General features: G+C 37.1%; 2 protein-coding genes across 6 annotated transcripts in view; one reads left to right on the top strand and one right to left on the bottom strand.

Annotated features, from left to right (window-relative positions):
• LYPLA1 (lysophospholipase 1) overlaps nt 1-16,878 on the top strand; it is a 30,462-nt gene extending 13,584 nt beyond the window's left edge. The window contains exons 3-9 of one of the 5 annotated variants that reach the window (XM_021688158.2): nt 325-390; nt 1,967-2,014; nt 4,315-4,385; nt 7,583-7,656; nt 9,879-9,980; nt 11,592-11,768; nt 15,155-16,878. In XM_021688158.2, coding sequence (XP_021543833.1) covers nt 325-390; nt 1,967-2,014; nt 4,315-4,385; nt 7,583-7,656; nt 9,879-9,980; nt 11,592-11,768; nt 15,155-15,208 — 592 coding nt within the window. In that variant the 3' untranslated portion in view covers nt 15,209-16,878. Of the gene's footprint in view, nt 1-324; nt 391-1,966; nt 2,015-4,314; nt 4,386-7,582; nt 7,657-9,878; nt 9,981-11,591; nt 11,769-15,154 lie in introns of those variants that run through there. The other 4 variants (XM_044914207.1, XM_044914210.1, XM_044914208.1 and 1 more) reach the window with 4 other exon arrangements.
• A 468-nt stretch (nt 16,879-17,346) lies between these two features.
• Nucleotides 17,347-17,667, bottom strand: LOC110579000 (60S ribosomal protein L36a-like). The gene has a single exon (XM_021688539.1). The coding sequence runs from the start codon at nt 17,665-17,667 to the stop codon at nt 17,347-17,349; it is 321 nt and encodes a 106-aa protein (XP_021544214.1).
• Between the last annotated feature and the right edge of the window lie 294 nt (nt 17,668-17,961).

The raw sequence follows: 17,961 nt of genomic DNA, 5'->3' as shown, positions 1-17,961 counted from the left end.
GTTGTTGTAAGATTATAAAGAGATAAATATATCTATATTTTGTAAATTGTAAAGCCCTGTGGAGATATATGAAAGAAAACACACTGCTCTTCAGAAATCCGGAGACATCATCTTTATTTGTAGGTGAAGCTTGAGTAGTAGTAGCCTTTGGGTTGTTTCTGCATTGGTAGTGGTGTTTTAATAGCATTGATGGTCCACACTTTTAAGATTTTATAAGGAGTTAACATTTATCCTTGCAAGTTTTTTAAAGTTACCATTCTGTTACTAACTTATTGGGATTTAAAATGGTATCTAATGGCATCATTCAAATAATTTCTCTACCAGGCATGGATGGGCAGAAGCCTTTGCAGGTATCAGAAGTTCACATATCAAATACATCTGCCCACATGCGTAAGTATTTTACTCTTTACATTTGTGATTCAGAATCTGGAGAGGAATAATTGTGATAGCTTTATTTTCCTAGAAAAGCATTTGAATATAATTAGTTTTTATCCTTTTAAATCATTCAGTTTAAAAATAAAGATTAGTAAATTCTTTAAAACTAAACTGGTAACTTGGCTACATAGAATTTTTTTTCTTTTTTGTTGGGAAATTTAAAATAATGCTTTCTTGGAGGTCAATTGAACTCAGAGCTAGAAAAATTCCTTTAGATATACAAACATCTGAGATCTAAGGATATCCATGAGGTATCTCTGAAGGGGATTTATTTACTTGTCAGGTTTGTGAGAGATCTTTATTTACTATGTTGAAAACACTCTAAATTTTATCAGCTAAAGGCAATGTGTGTGCTGTGGAAAGAACACAGGTTTTAAAGTCTTATAGATTTGGTTTTGAATTCTGAAAATGTTTGTGGATGTCAGAAACTATAAAGTTTTGAGCAAACTCAGAAAATTGCTGAGATTGGCAAGGTTTTAGGTCAAAAGGTCGCTGAGAAACAATAGCTGTGGAAAAGACAAATGGGATTAGATACGTGCTCGGAGGTTAGTAATTCATCCTCAGAAGTGGTAGTAGCAGTAGAGCTGATAAATGTGAAAGAGGAAATGGAAAGAGGAAAAATATCTGATGAGGTAAGAAAACTTCTTTCCCCTTTTTATCCTGAAATAGAAAGTTTAATCTGACCTCTGTAGGCTACAGCTGAATACTATGGCAAGAATGGCTGTGTTCTCTATTATTCTGATTCACGTATGAGACAGAATTCTTGATTATATTAGAATTTCTGCTGTATTGTTATTGGCCCCAGGATTGATTTGATTTAAAGCTATTTCCCATTCTAGGGAAGTTCATGTTCTCAAAGAAATTTTGATAAGATTTTGTGACCTCTAAGGTAGACTTGTTTTATGAGTTAGGAGGTTAGTGGTAAGATGTAGTTCTAGTGTATTTATTTTTCTTTTCTTTTGTACCTAGCTGTGTTCAGGTTATCCAGCAGATTTTTCATCACAGACCTGAATTAGGTGTAGTGGACACTTAGGCAAAACTTATATTTCCCATATTTATTTAGAGGTCTCTTAAATAACCAAGTACATAGATAAAACTTAGACTATAAGCAAAAATGTAATCTGACCATATGGGAATTGATGTACTATATCTGTGCAGTAAATTGCTCATTTCCTAAACCCTTAGCCAGAGTCTCATATTTTATACATTTCTAACTCTCTTGGTTACTTGTTTTCCTTGTCATGTCTGGTTTGAAAGTGTTAAATAAGGGAGTTGAGAAAGGAAAATGTTTTTTATTTGCCAAGCTTAGTCCTTTCCAGCTGCTGTTCCATCTTCAGAACACATTTGGAGGATACGTAGAAAAAATGACACAGGTGTGGATGCAGTGACACAGTTCATATGTTAAAATTGTGGAATACAGTTTTGTGTAAGCCTCAAGTAATTATCTATTCTTAATTGATGAAATTTATCAGGTTTTATGCCTTGTCACATTACTCTTATTTTGCTGTTTTTTTTTTTCTTTCCCGTGTAGACCAATTATGCCTGTAACATTGAATATGAACATGGCTATGCCTTCTTGGTAAGTATCAGTAAGAACTTATTTATACTTAGTTTTTGTCTTTTCTTTCTTTTTTAACTGGAAGTGTTTTTCCATGTGGCAATTTTTAATTAGCTATTTTTAGGCTGCAAAGTTATATAATTAAATTTAACCTTAAACCTTTAAGCTTAATCTTAAAGTTTTGTATTTTAGACTCGGGTAAACTTAAGGAGCTGCACCAACAGGTAGAGAAACAGGAGAAAATGGGTAGACAGAAATACTGTAGAAAATATCTCTTAACTGCTTGATAAACCTTTGCCGGTTTCAGTGACCAACATTTAAATGACCCGATGTGGCATACACTAATTAAGCAACAGCCTTTCACCCTTCCAATATCTTGCCTTCCTGGAGAGTTGACAGGTTTTTAAGGAAGCCACTTCCTCTTCCACCCTCTCAAGATATTTTCACATTCCCTTGTATTTCTTTTTTAATTAATTTATTTTTTTAAATCTCTCAGGGGTCTTGTTTCAGTTTCTACCATGGAAGCAGGACAATAAAAGCAGCAGATTGGTAAAAGCCATTCTTTCTCATCAAAATCTAGTTCAGGGGCACTTGGGTGGCTCAGTTGGTTAAGCGACTGCCTTTGGCTCGGGTCATGATCCTGGAGTCCCTGGATCGAGTCCCGCATCGGGCTCCCTGCTCGGCGGGGAGTCTGCTTCTCCCTCTGACCCTCCCCCCTCTCATGTGCTCTCTCTCATTCTCTCTCTCAAATAAATAAATAAAATCTTTTAAGAAAAAAAATCTAGTTCAGTGATGCTTAGTGTCATTTTATTGATTTTTAAAATTTTTAAAATTTTTTTATTTTTTAATTAACATATAATGTATTATTTGTTTCAGGGGTACAGGTCTGTGATTCATCAGTCTTACACAATACCTAGTGCTCACCACAACACATATCCTCCCCAATGTCCATCACCCAGCCACCCCATTCCCCCACCCGCCTCCCCTCCAGGAACCCTCAGTTTGTTTCCTAAGATTAAGAGTCTCTTATGGTTTGTCTCCCTCTCTGGTTTCGTCTTGTTTAATTTTTTTCCTCTCTTCCCCTATGATCCTCTGCCTTGTTTCTTAAATTCCGCATATCAGTGAGATCATACGATAATTGTCTTTCTCTGATTGACTTATTTCACTTAGCATAATACCATCTAGTTCCATCCATGTCATTGCAAATGGCAAGATTTCATTTTTTTGATGGCTGCATAATAATCCATTGTATGTATATGTGTGTGTGTGTGTACACCACATCTTTTCTGGACATCTGAGCTCTTCCCATAGTTTGGCTGTTGTGGACATTGCTGCTATAAACATTGGGGTGCCGGTGCCCCTTCAGATCACTACATTTGTATCTTTGGGGTAAATACCCGGTAGTGCAATTGCTGGGTCATAGGGTAGTTCTATTTTCAACTTTTTGAGGAACCTCCGTAATGTTTTCCAGAGTGGCTGCACTGGCTTGCATTTTCACCCTTGTGTGTTTTATAGTCAGGAAGTAGAGTCAGTTCTTTGTTCCTCTAAGCTACTTCCAGTCTATTGTCATCTTGTCCTCTCTTCTTGTTCCTACCCGTTTCTTATCCACCCCTTCACTTCCTTTTTCTCTCTTCTGGATTCCTTAGAAGCTTTCACAAGTTCCTGCCTACTTTGCTCATTGGTTCTTTCATCTTCCTTCTCTGGCAAAATTCTCATCCAGAACCAAAATTTTTAGCTAATGTGGCTAGAGACCGTAATGAAAGGATGTAACTTGATACAGAAATGGAAAGGGCCAGAGGAAAGCTTCCCTTGGGTCTCTAGTTGGAGGTATCTACTATGTGTGATGAAAATGTTTTGCAGGATGTGGATAGAGCTCAGTATAATTCCTCTGCTCAATACGTATGAAGGTACTGCATGCGAGAATGACATGGTAAAGTAGTTCTGTTCCATTGGATTGACTTATGATGCAATAGAAGGGAAAGGAATGGCTGGAATTTATTGCAAACTTTTTAGAGGAGTGTGCGATGAGATTCCTGCTTGGCTGTAAGATTGGACTAGGTATTTTCTTAGATGTTCTTACCCTAAAATTATGTGGCATTGTGATTTTTTAACATCAGAATCTGTATCTAGTTGGTGAAAGGAACATGTAGAATGTCAGAATCATAACAGAATTTAAGTTAATTTTTTGGCCTCTTGTAGACATTTTATTTTGAGTTTCATGTTCATGGTTAGCCCTTTTTATCCTGAATTTAGTGAAACATACCATAAGTACATATTTTTAGAATCAAATAGCTCTTTTAAGATTTTGCCTTATTTTCCAGGTTTGATATTACTGGGCTTTCACCAGATTCACAGGAGGATGAACCTGGAATTAAACAGGCAGCAGAAAATGGTAAGTACAGAAACATTTTACAAAGACAAAAGCATTCTTATTTTAGTAGGTTCAATAGTTTTGTTGATGTTGATGAAATAATACACAATTATCTGAACTTAGGAGGTGATGCTATTTCCTTCCTTTCTGATCAGTCTCTAACTTGTTTGCCATGATGGCCCCATGGACTCCCTTAACTATAAATGAAGATGAGGTGAATGGGGAAGAATGGCCTTTATCAAACTTCATCTCTGTTGGATACATAATTTTGCTTTGATTTACATAGACTAATGGAGAAAATAGCAATTTAATAGTTGTGGCCAGTTATCTTCATTTAGGAGACTTGAAATAAGGATAGGTATAGTGATACAATCATGTATAACACAATTTATGTCGGTTAATTTTAGTGTGGTAATAATAGATGCCACTGATTGAACACTTAGCTATTAAAGAAGCCAGGTAATTCTTATAAATCATCTCATTTAACACTTCTATGACATAAGTCTTAGCTCTACTTTACAGAATCTCCAAAGTGTGTTCTCTGGTTGGTATTCCATGTTCCTTATGGACATGATAATTCCGTTTATTTTTAGGGTGCAAGCATAAAGAACACTAGCTTATTGGGAGAAATCTAGTTTTAGAAAATGTATAGACGCACCCTTTTATGTATGTACTGAAGTATTTACAAATAGATGGGATCACTGGGATTGACTTGAGAATAATTGGGTGGTGGCGCAGCAGGTATTGATGACACAAGCCTGGCTGTGAATTAATTGATAGTTGCAGAAGTGAGGTGATACGTACCTGGGAGTTACTGCACACTCTTTCTATTTTTAGATTTGTTTGAAAATTTCCAAAATAGCTTAAAAACCAGTAGGATCCTTTTTAAAAATGTTTTTAAAGAACTCTTAAGGGGCGCCTGGGTGGCTCAGTTGGTTGAGCGACTGCCTTCGGCTCAGGTCATGATCCTGGAGTCCCTGGATCGAGTCCCGCATCGGGCTCCCTGCTCAGCAGGGAGTCTGCTTCTCCCTCTCCCACTCCCCCTGCTTGTGTTCCCTCTCTCGCTGTGTCTTTCTCTGTCAAATAAATAAATAAAATCTTTAAAAAAAAAAAAAAAAAAAAGAACTCTTAAAAACTTTAAAACAGGGAAGATACACTCAAAATGCAGTGGAGATTTGAGACTGTCAAACCAAGAACACTGGCTTTTTTAGAATCATCAATAAGTAGGTCAAATTGAGAATCCTAGAGCTAGGATTTTTTCAAACAGTAATAAATGACAAAAATAGGTATTGGGTTTGGGAGTGAGTTGTGAGATAGGGAGGGGCAGGGCCTTGTGGAGAAGACTGGTAAGCCTGGTGAGTTCCAGAGTGAAAAGTTCCATCCTAGTGATAGAGTTGGCCTGTGACATACGAGCCATTTCTTTCCTTTCCAAGGTGATGTATTATTGGAGAAAGTGAGGCTCAGACTCAGAGCTAGGAAAGAATGGAGCCTCTGTTTGAGGCCTACAGGAGTAAGCTCCTGAACAAAGAGAGTGCTCAGGTTAGGTCCAGGGAGCACAGTGGTGCCCTTGCCCGTATGCAAAAGGTGATTGAAATGGGAACGCACTGCTCCACTTCTGACGTCTTTGTAGTTTGTCAACATTATCTCAGCGCTTGGTGTAACCTTGAGGGGTAAAGCTTTGTGAAACTCAGGGGAAGTAGTCCCAATAGCTTGCCAGGTGGCAAGTGAAGCAGAGGGAGAGGGACAAGCAGACTCTGTGCTGAGCACAGAGCCTAACACTGGGCTTGATCTCACAACCCTGAGACCATGACCTGAGCTGAAATCAAGAGTTGCTGCCTAACCTACTGAGCCACCCAGGCTCAGTCCTGCCACTTGCACAGTCTCCATCTGACTGAGGCTGTGCCGTCTCCCCTAAATAAATCCCTCACATTTCTCAGCATTTCTTTTATTTCTTAAGCCCTCTTTGCTGTTCTCTAGCCCATTCTTCCATGCCATAGTCAGGGCATTACTTTTCATACTCATTCTAACTCAGTACTAAACTTTATATAAAAAGAAAATAATTTTTCATTTGGGCATTTGTTTTTTGCAGTGTTTTAGAAAAAACAGATTTTTATTTTTTGATAAGGAAGAAATATGAACTTGGAAATTTTAATCTTGAAAAATGAAACTCTTGGGGCATCTAGGTGGCTCAGTTGGTTAAGCATCTGCCTTTGGCTCAGATCATGATCCTGGGGTCCTGGGATGGAGCCATGTGTCGGACTCCCTGCTCAGCGGGGAGTCTGCTTCTCCCTCTCCCTCTGACCATCACCCCTGCTCGTGCTCTCAGTTGTACTCTCTCGCTCAATAAATAAAAAATCTTTAAAAAAAAAATGAAACTTGCACATATGTAAAAACGAAAGGACACAGTTTGTGTAGTTACTAAAAAAAACACTGGACAGATTATAAAGAAAAAGGAAATTCTAGGAGTCATCAAGTTTTATAGTTAATGATCTGTGTCAAAGTATTTTGCAGAAACAAAAGAACTCATTTGATTTTTTTCCCTGCATCATTTACTGGCTATAGGAAAAATTAGTACTACAGTTTTTAAAAATAATAGAATGAACTTTTTAAACACTATAAACCACAAACTGTATAATATACTTTATTTATATTTTAAAATGGTAACTTTTAGGTACAAATCCTGTGATTCATTGGAGAGAAATATAAATGTATATGAGCAGAATTGACCATAGATAAAAGAATATCCGTTGATTGATAAGAGAAAGAACTGTTTATAAATTATGTAAGAAATAATTGAACAGTTTAAGCAACACCTGCAAAATGAGTTTTATAATGAAAATACATTCTAGGTTTGTATTTTAGTAGAGTGCTTCAAGTTTTTCACTTGTTTCGACCTTTAATATACTTCGTGCTTTTCTTTTTTTTTTAAAGATTTTATTTATTTATTTGAGAGAGAGAAAGAGAATGAGAGAGAGAGAGCACATGAGAGGGGGGAGGGTCAGAGGGAGAAGCAGACTCCCTGCTGAGCAGGGAGCTCGATGCGGGACTCGATCCTGGAACTCCAGGATCATGACCTGAGCCGAAGGCAGTCGCTTAACCAACTGAGCCACCCAGGCACCCACTTCGTGCTTTTCTATAATTAATTTTATCCTATTTAAAATGGTATCTTTAGGCTTAACTTTGAAAATATTAGTGATTTAATTTTATGTTGTTTTTAGTAAAAGCTTTGATAGAGCAAGAGGTGAAGAATGGCATTCCTTCTAACAGAATTGTTTTGGGAGGATTTTCTCAGGTAAGATGAAGTTTGGGTGATATGTCATTGGTATATTTATCTAGGAGTCTGTGGGTTCTGTTGTTTTCTATGGAGGAGTCTTTTTTTCAGTACATGTTACAGAATCTGATATACTGTTTTTTTTTAATATATATATACTGTTACCTTTAATGCTGAATTAAGTTTGAATGGACTAGATGTAGTTAATTATGATAATATACTCTTTTGCTTTTCTAGTTTTCTCTCCAGCAATTGCCTTCAACTTCTAGATTATGTTTTGAAAGTCAATTTATTAATAAGTAAATTGATTAGAACTTGGAATATATTTTCTTAAAATAATTAGGACACATGTAGTTTAGGTATCTAAGTTGATGCTGTGTACCCCTTTAAACAAAATTCTAATTTGATAAACACAAGTATAATTCCCCTGTCCTAGGAGGAGACTACTAATAGGAACAGTAAAGTAGAAAACAAGAGAATTTCTTCCCTCTTTTTGTCACAGATTCCCAGTGGTTGAGCCCCACAAACTCCCCCCTTGGGGCAAAATCCACAAAGTGTCCCACAATGCTGGAGGTTGCTGGTTGTTCCCCCTGGGTTCTCTTCTCCCACAACAGGAACCAGACACTCTGGGGATACTCTCCAGGTGGCGCTGCACTGGCTTGGGAGAGGGGCTGTGCAGTCAGCGTGTAGCCATTTCTCTTACCTTTCAGTGTGGTCTCTCTTGGTCTCTGTGGTGCAGGGGGTGCCTCAGCCTCACCCTCTCCCCGCCATGTGCTAAGATTCTCTCAGTGGTGTCCTGTCCATGATTAGATGTTAGTTCTTTTAAGAGGGAGCAAAGTTAGGAATGACCTGTGTCCCATCATGCTGATGTCACTCTATCATCTTTACTCTTTCTGTCTTATGAAAGAGATTGTAGATTTAAATATGTGATGTTTATTTTTGGCATCTTTCTTCTTCTGTCTGTACTTTTTCTCCTACCTTCTATACTTTTTCTGCAGACGTAGTTACCTCGTATTGACCTTATATCTTTCTTTCAGCTTATCACATGTTCACCTTTTCACCCATCCCAAATTGCTCTAGCTTCTAATCTGTAAAGCTTCTAAATCAACAACTTAGTGTTCAGACTACCTGAATTAGGACAATGTCAGAATTATGGAATTCTTTAGAAGTTAGAATTCAGTAGGAAGATAGGTTGTCAATACAATATAGTAAAAAGATGTTACTGGTTTGGTATTTGTTGAAGTCAAGATAATGTCTATTGTAATGCACATCGTGATGTAAATGTAGGTACAGAAATGAATACTTGATTCGAATACAAAAGCTAACATAGGAGACTGTATAGTTGAGATTCGTTGATTACAATTTACAGAAAGGAATTCCTCTTACCTTAAGCAAGAAAGAGCAGGTTATGAGTCTGTGGGATCACATCAGGAAAACCAAGGATGAGAATGAATCAGAGCCTCAGGAAATAGCTAAGATTTGGAAAGCCCTCACGGCTTTCTCTCCATCTCCTGTTTTTTCTGCTCATCTGCTTCATTTGCCTCTTCATCTACAGTTGGCGCTCTCCACCTTTGCAGCCTGTAGCTTTTCCAGTTCTTGAATTTACAGGTTACCGTTCCAGCCATCCAAAGAGACAGACTGACAGTCACTGAATCCCAATTTCAAAATCTTGAGAAAAGGAACATGACTATCTTGGATGAGAAAGAATCTCATGTTCTCATGGGGCCCAGTGACCCACAGGCATGGTCAGAGTGACGTGGCATCCAGATAACTAATGGGAATGCTCTTCCCAGAGCGCCGGGTATTGTAAGCTGGGTAGACAGATACTCTGAAGGTGTCTGCTACAGAGTCCTTATTATCTTGACTCTTTGTTGTAGAAAAGATTACCAGCTTAAAGACTAGGTTTGATTTTATACCTAAGACTTTTCAGAGGAGCAAATAAGTATAAGCTTAGAATGTTCCTAAGGCAGTTGTAAGTGCATTTAAATATACAATTAACTGTTTCTTAACTGATTGGGTGGTTGCTATGTTCTCACAGTGGTCTTCAGTGTAGAGAATCATGTCCTTTAGGACATGGTGGGGTGGAGTATGTATGTATTTCTGCTAGCTTGCCTGATTTGATTTGACATCAACCACACAGGTGGATTTTTTTCTTTAACGGACATCATTAATAACAAGAAATCTCTTAAGTTGCTGCTAGCAGAGGATGTGTTCCACTGACTTTTCTCTGCTTGTCTTTCCAGGGAGGAGCTTTATCTTTATACACTGCTCTCACCACACAGCAGAAACTGGCCGGTGTCACTGCACTCAGTTGCTGGCTTCCACTCCAGGCTTCATTTCCACAGGTAGCCTGAATGATACCTGTAACATTACTGATAATGTTGGGGAGAGGTTCAGTTTTTTTTTTTTTAATTAATCAACTATATATTTTTAGAGAAGTTTAAGTTCATAGCAAAGTTGAGCAGAAAGCACAGTAAGTTCCTATTGGTGCACAGGCTATGGACACCCTGCAACCCTGTGGTACATTTGTTAGAATGTGTCAGGTCATCACCCAAAGCCCATAGTTTACATCAGTCATCCTTTTTAAAAAATAATTTTCCTGGACTTTTGTGATGTACTAGTAGGCTTTATCTGAATACTATATTGTCTTTATTGTGGATTGCAGAGACTGGAGTAAGAAATAAGTCCTCTTGTCATAAATCTTAGAGTTGAAGTGTTTGATATATTTTAAAATGTATATATAAATTAGGACAGTGTTTTACACATAATATTTTCAAAAGTTCAATATTTTTACTGCTTGATAGCAGAATTTTACCATAGAATAGAATTTCTAAGTACTCAGTAGTGTAAAGCAATATATAATAAACATGGGAGAAGTGGATATTTATTTTCAAATTCACTTTTAAATCTAGGATTTTGGGCTCCTGGGTGGGTCAGATGGTTAAGTGTCTGCCTTCGGCTCAGGTCATGATCCCAGCGTCCTGGGATCGAGCCCCGCATCAGGCTCCCTGCTCCTTTGGAGCCTGCTTCTCCCTCTGCCTCTCTCTCTGTCTCTCATGAATAAACAAATAAAATTAAAAAAAAAAAAAATCTAGGATTTTTTTCCTCATCACTATATAGTAATTCTTTGGTGTCTTATACATACTAAGTGCTGTTTATTAACCATCTTTTTTTTTTTAAAGATTTTTTATTTATTTATTTGACAGAGAGAGACACAGCAAGAGAGGGAACACAAGCAGGGGGAGTGGGAGAGGGAGAAGCAGGCTTCCCACTGAGCAGGGAACCTGACGCGCGGGGCTCAATCCCAGGACCCTGAGATCATGACCTGAGCCGAAGGCAGACGCTTAACAACTGAGCCCCCCAGGCGCCCCTATTAACCATCTTATTTAAATCAATTAAATAAGAACTGAGAAGAACATGATTCAGTTAAAACATACCTCTCATCTCAAGACACTGTGAACATATAAAGAATAATTAAGAAAGAGTCTTCTTCAAGGAACCACTTCATTGGGAAAACAGTAATACGAGACAGGGTAGGGGCACCTGGGTGGCTCATTTGGTTAAGCGTCTGACTCTTGATTCCAGCTCAGGTCATGATCTCAGGGTCATGAGATCAAGCCCCATGTCAGGCTCTGTGCTCAGCTGGGAGTTTACTTGAGATTCTTTCTCTCCCTCTCCCTCTGCCCCTCTCCCTGCTTGCATGCTCTCTAAATAAATAAATAAAATCTTAAAAAAAAAAAAAAAAGCAAGATAGGGTAATCATATGTCCTATAAAAGTTTAACTAAAGAGTTGTGGGGAGTATAGGGATAGAAGGAATTTTAGTTCCGTGGCCGAATAGAATCTATGATGTAAGTAACATACTGTATGTGCATATCTGTCTATAGTTGTAAATGCCTGGCATATAATACTCTATACATTTGAATAAATAATATTAGTTTTCTTTTATTTTTTGCAGGGGCCTATCAGTGGCATTAATAGAGATATTTCTATTCTTCAGTGCCATGGAGATTGCGATCCTTTAGTTCCCCTAATGTTTGCTTCTCTTACTGCCGAAAAGCTAAAAACATTAGTAAATCCAGCCAATGTAACCTTCAAAACCTATGAAGGCATGAAGCACAGTTCATGTCAACAGGTAATTGGAAGCAGTGATTACAGACACATATTTGCAACTTTTTTCATGTGATATTTTTAACATAAGTAACATTTGATTGCTTGGGGATTTAAAGGAGTTAATGAATTCCCATAGAATCATAGGTTGGCAGGATTTAGATCAGCATTTATTCAATTTAATTCAACAAACATTCACTATTTTCCTATTACATGCAAGCTTTGTACATAACTCAAAGACAAATAAAAAACAGTCCTTTTTATTAAAATTTAAGCTAAATTAATAAAATTTAAAATTTAATAGGGGAGGGTATATATCCAAATAATTGTGTAGAAAACAGAATGTGATAAGTGTTATATTAGAAGTTTTTAAAGTTCCCTAAAACACTGAGAAGAGTGAGATTAATTTTATCTTGAGAAGTACTGAGATCATGAAGAAAAAGCTAGATTTAGAAGAATGGGTAGGATTTTGATAGCAAGTGTGCAGAGAAAGGAAAAGGGAAAGCAAGCTGTCCAGTTGGGCCATAGTCTTATGAAAAGCTGGCTGTCCTAGAGCAGGATGCCATTCATAAAGTAGGTACAAGGAACAGTTTTAGGGTAATAGGAAGGAGATAGTACTGAGTTTAGTGAACATACTGAGATTGATGTACCCCCCATGATAACAAAATGGGATGTTGGAAATATTTGTCTGAGGCTCAAGCCTGTAATAGAGATTTAGAATAATTGCCAATATTATTAATCACTGAAGAATTACCATGGGAGAATATCATGAGAAAAAAGCCGAGGGATAGAACTTGGGAGGGGATTAGAAGGAGTTAAATGTGGAACGAGAGTACAGGAGGAGAGAATTTCAGTACAGCACCTGACTGGCTCAGTCGGAAGAGCGTGCAACTCTTGATCTTGGGATTGTGAGGTTGAGCCCCATGTTGGGTGTAGAGATTACATATATACATACACAAACTTCTTTAAAAATTGGTTAGGTTATTTAAGAAAAAAAAGAAAAGGGGTACCTGGGTGGCTCAGTCAGTTAAGCATCTGCCTTTGGCTCAGGTCATGATCCCAGGGTCCTGGGATTGAGTCCCACTTGGGCTCCCTGCTCTGTGGGGAGCCTGCTTCTCCCTCTCCTGCCTACCCTCCACTCGTGCTCTCCCTCGCTCTCTCTCACTCTATGTCAAATAAATAAAATCTTAAAAAAAAAAAAAGAAAAAGAGTTTTAGAGTGGGAGGGAACAGTGTACCATGATTCAGAGAATGATTGAGGAAAAATAGGCCAGGAAGAAACTACCCAATAGTAAGCCATCTGTGACCTTGGATGTTTGGGGAGATGGAGCCTGCAGTGGATTATGTAAAGTGGATAGAGAAATGGGAAAAGTAGAGGCAACATGTATCAACCTTTATTAAAAATTAGGTTTTTGTGAAGGGGGAAAAAAGTAAAAAAAACTCTCTTTAGTGGATGGGAGAAAAAGACTCCCTTGGCGGGGGAGGGAGGAAGAAAATGCGATGAAGAGAAGATAATAATCTAATGGGGGAATCTTAGGGAGATCTAATAATGTAAATAAGCCCTAAAATGGGTAGTGCTTGCCTTCAAAGAGGAGAACAACACTTAAGAATCTAGAAGAGTGTGTGGATGAATATGAACAAGGATTGCTGAGGTAGTACTAGTTGAGAGTTCACATTAGATCCTCTTTGTCTTTTCAGTAAAGTAGGAGATAACGGTCACTTGATAAGAATGAAGGAGGCCTGCATCGGTTTGGAGGCTTGAAAAGGCCTAAAATAAAAATTAATTGCCAAGCATTGAGGTAGTCCCTAACAAAACTGTTTTGTAACCACTTAGCCTGGCTGAATCATTTGTTTTACGGACAGAAAAAAGTGTTAGTAATATGATTTATCCAGAAAGATAAGGGGGCTGGGATTCTAGCCTGTTACTGAAACATAGTTGAAACCATCAGCAAGTGTTGAATCCAGAAAACAGGTAGGCTGGCACTCTGAGTATCCAGGAGGGACTGAGGGTCTAGAGCATTGGTTTCCAAAGTAGGCTTTATATCACAAATACCCTGGAGCTTAATAAACATTCAGACACCAGAACTCCAAACTCCGCAATTCTGATTCAGCACATTGGGGGTTAGCAGGTAAACTCAGGTATTTGTGTTTATGTGGATGTGTTTTTAAAATAAAAGTTCCAGGGACGCCTCGGTGGCTCATTGGGTTAAGCAGCTACCTTCGGCTCAGGTCATGATCCCAGGGTCCTGGGATTGAGTCCCACATCGGGCTTTTTAGCAGGGAGCTTGCTTCTCCCTCTGCTTGCTGCTCCCCCTGCTTGTGCTCTCTCTCTCTCTCTCTGACAATAAATAAAATCTTTAAAAAATAAAAAAAAAGATGCTGTTTACCTAATCTCTACACTCAGTGTGGGGCTGGAACTTACAAACCTGAGATCAAGGGTCGCACACTGTTTGCACACCCCAAGCATGTAACTTTTGATCTCAGGGTTGTGTGATCAAGCCCCAAGTTGGGCACAGAGCTTACATAAAAAGAAAAAAAAAAGGTAAAATAAAAGCTGAGGATTCTTTGTGCAATCACATTGGAGAACATTGGACTGAATGATGAGCAGAAAGTGAGAAGAGGTAAAATGGTAGGAGGTATTGTCACCAGGAAACTTCCAGGACTTTAGAACATTGTAAAATAGAGCACTTCTGTGCTGTGGCTTTATTTTCTGAGTGACTAAATTATAAGGGTGAAGGCTCTTTGCATGGCTAATTTGTGGGTCTGTGGGGTTAAACCTTGAAATACTAGAGATTATAGTAGGAAATTATTTGAGGGGAGTGAGAAAACCGAACCACATGGCAGGAGTCTTATAGAAACGTTTCTTTTGTAATAAATACTTGATATATTCTTTTTCATCTTTCCAGGCCTATCATAGGTACATGGTGTCTTAAATGGTTGGTTGAATGTAAATCCTTGTGAAAGGCACAAAATATTTTCTGCTACGGATTTAGCATTTCATTCTAATGAGGGAAAGTTAAAAGCTAGGTTTTTCTACCCATGCTTAGTTGACCGTAATTGTATCCTTACTGATATTTCTCTGGATAGGTTTTGTTACTTCTAAGCCCCCTTCTCTCCACCCAACCCCTGTGTTTTGTTTTGTTCAGGTATAGCAAAGTGCAGACCATTATCATGGGACTTCATAATAGTTGGGAGCTATCATTTGAATGTACAATAATAATCCTAGTCGCAGGAGATGTTCTGAAATTTCTATTGAAGCCTCATTTCTCTGTTACAATTTTTCATTTAATTGAAGTAGTAAAAATATGGTTTCACCTTACTTAGGCACACCACAAATTTAGTTGGTGGTATTTTAGTGGGGATTTAATTTCTGATTTTGTAACTGCTTATTAAATCACTTTATTCCAAACAGGAAATGATGGATATCAAGCAGTTCATTGATAAACTTCTACCTCCAGTTGATTGATGTCACTAAGAGGCCTTCTGTAGAAGTGCACACCAGCATCATTGTAGTAGTGTATAAACCTTTTCCCGTGCCCAGTCTTGAAACTTCTAATGTTTGCAGTGTTAAGATGTTTTGCAAATACACACCAATGACACAGACTACATGATACTATCTCCTTGTGGGAAAGATGGTCTTCTTTTAGGTTTCTATACATGTATTTGTATAATATGATTCAGAATATACTAGTATTAAAATAGGTGAAGCACTTAAGCTTCTTTTTCCCAAATGTAATTCAGCAAAATAATAAAATACTGTAACCAGATTTTTTATTACATCATTTGACAATTATTAGTATGCTTAATGAAAATTTGTTTAGGTATAAATGAGAAGTTAAGATATAAATGATTTATGCATGCTGTGACTTAGTCTATGGACTTATTCCAAAATTACTTAGTCACCATGCATTATCCGTATTTTTATATACGTATTCATTATATACTTAATGATTGTAATACATAATGAGAATGAGGTGTTACTACATTATTCCTGATAATAGGGATAATGTTTCTAAGGTCAATAAAGAGTAATATTCCTCTGTTCAGTTAATGGCCCTTTTATTTTGGGGATCTGGCTTTATTTTCCCTGATATCATTTCTATTTAGTATTTTTTTTCATCTCTAGAAATCTGTTCTTTCTTTTTTATCCTTCATAACAGACCAAATATTGCCTCCTTGCCATAGACATCTGCTGCCAATACATGCTGTAGTTTGACATTCTGAATCACAGGTTTGATGGTATTTAAAATGTATTTACACTTGTATAAAGAAACCTTTAAACTTCCTACAGTACTTATTTCTTAAACTGTACCTTAGTCCAAAGTTAGACCTATATAGTTATTAGAATCTTCAGTCTAGATAATGGGAATAATTCTGTGGTTGTATTTTTCTGTAATTTACTGAAAGAATATGTAGGTCATATTCTAGTATGTTCTGGAATATTTAAGACAGATCTTAAAAACTAATTTCTAAGATGATTTGCTCTAAGATGATTCTCCTCGAGCGTAGTTTTAGTGTACTTGTTTTGTACATATGTTTGAAACCAACTACTGTAGAAAATGAACAGTCCATTAGAAAATTTTGCTTTATTTTTATCTGCCAGTGAACTTTTTTGAAAACTTCACTTTAGTCAGATGGTTTTTTTTTTTTAATTTAGTTTTTGTGCAAACATAAAAGTAGCAATTATTTGACTTTAAGTAGTTGAATTTTTCAGATTATTGGTAAAAATTATTGGAAAACAAATTTATGGGTGATAAAGATTAATCGCAACTCAATACATAGGGTGTAGTTACCACAGTTTAATATGTAGCAAAAATGTATACTTGATATTTCTGAACTGTTGTTAATTTTTCTGCTGTATTCCAACTGACTAAAACAATGTTAGGAATGCATCTTTATAAATGGGTGCTAATTGATAATGGAAATAATTTAGTAATGACTGTACAGAATGTTAATAATGAAGCCATATGTTTATGTCTGGATTTAAAATTTTTAAACAATCATTTACTAAGTCATTTTGCTTTACCTTGAAGAATATAAATTGTTGTTTCAATTATACAAATCAGCAAGATCTAATTTATGGCAAGAAATATTCCATTGAAATGTTGTGCTCTAATGTGGGAAAATGTAAATCTTTTTCATGGTTTCTACCAATGTGAAATAAAATTTCATTCTGACTTTTCTGTGACTGCTTTCTCAAATACTATTTTTAATATTTGGGTTTGCTTTCGAATGGCTGTCTATACTGAAAAGGGGGAAAATGGCAATGCAATCATAACATACATTCAGGAGAGAATTTTGATGATGGTATGGTTGACTTGGAATAAAACGAGGCATGAGAAAAGCTTCTCCTGTTACTCAATTTGAATAAGCTAAAAAAAATTCTTAAATTTGGTTTTCAGTGTTTCTAATGTGTTTAAGAAGTTTAGTTTGGTGTTTCCAAGCCTCCTCCTTTCATGCAGTATTCATGGGATTTTTAAATTAGTGTCATGAGGCAGTATCCAAATAGTTTTTTTCCTTTTTTTTTACTTTTTTTTTTTTTTTTTTTGAAGTGACATAACCTCAAGATTTTATTGTCTTCATAATATTAACAAAATATGAAGCTTAGAACTGGATCACTTGGCCCTTTCTCTTCTTATCTCCTTCCAGTTCAAAATGCTTGCATCTCTTAATAGCCAGCATTCTCTTAGATCTGCAATTGGGCTCGACACATTCAAGCCTCAGCACAATCTTCTTTGTAGTTTTAGCCTTTTTCCAGAAAATCGGCTTAGTCTGCCCACCATAGCCACTCTGCTTCCTGTCATAACACCGCTTTCCCTGGGCATAAAGAGAATCTTTGCCCTTCTTGTACTGTGTCACTTTGTGGGTCTGGTGCTTGCCACACTTCTTGCAGAAAGTCCGGCGGGTTTTAGGAACGTTCACCATCGGCATTGAAAAAAAGCTCACTGTTGACTTCTAGCATTTCCCAGTAAAGGAATCCTTTCTATCCCATCTCTTAAACAGTCCTTCACTTTCTGCTTCTGAGTACTTAAAACTGACCAGCTCATCTTTTTGTATCACCCTAATGGTAAGGGAGTTCTGTATACCAAAATATTGTCTGCAACTTCTAGACTTCACAACAGCACCTTATTTCATATGATAATCTTTTATTTCATCATCCTTTTTCAATTATTGTGTTCATGGTTAGATGTGGTCAGGGTATGGTATTGTTAATCTCAA

Source organism: Neomonachus schauinslandi, chromosome 4 (genome assembly GCF_002201575.2).
Source record: "Neomonachus schauinslandi chromosome 4, ASM220157v2, whole genome shotgun sequence".
Lineage (NCBI taxonomy): Eukaryota > Metazoa > Chordata > Mammalia > Carnivora > Phocidae > Neomonachus > Neomonachus schauinslandi.
The sequence above is the reverse complement of the archived record's forward strand: the minus strand, read 5'-3'. Positions and strand labels throughout refer to the sequence as shown.

Bases quoted from the DNA above. Each gene is read 5' to 3' on its own strand.
- LOC110579000 (XM_021688539.1), bottom strand. From the start codon at position 17,667: ATGGTGAACGTTCCTAAAACCCGCCGGACTTTCTGCAAGAAGTGTGGC.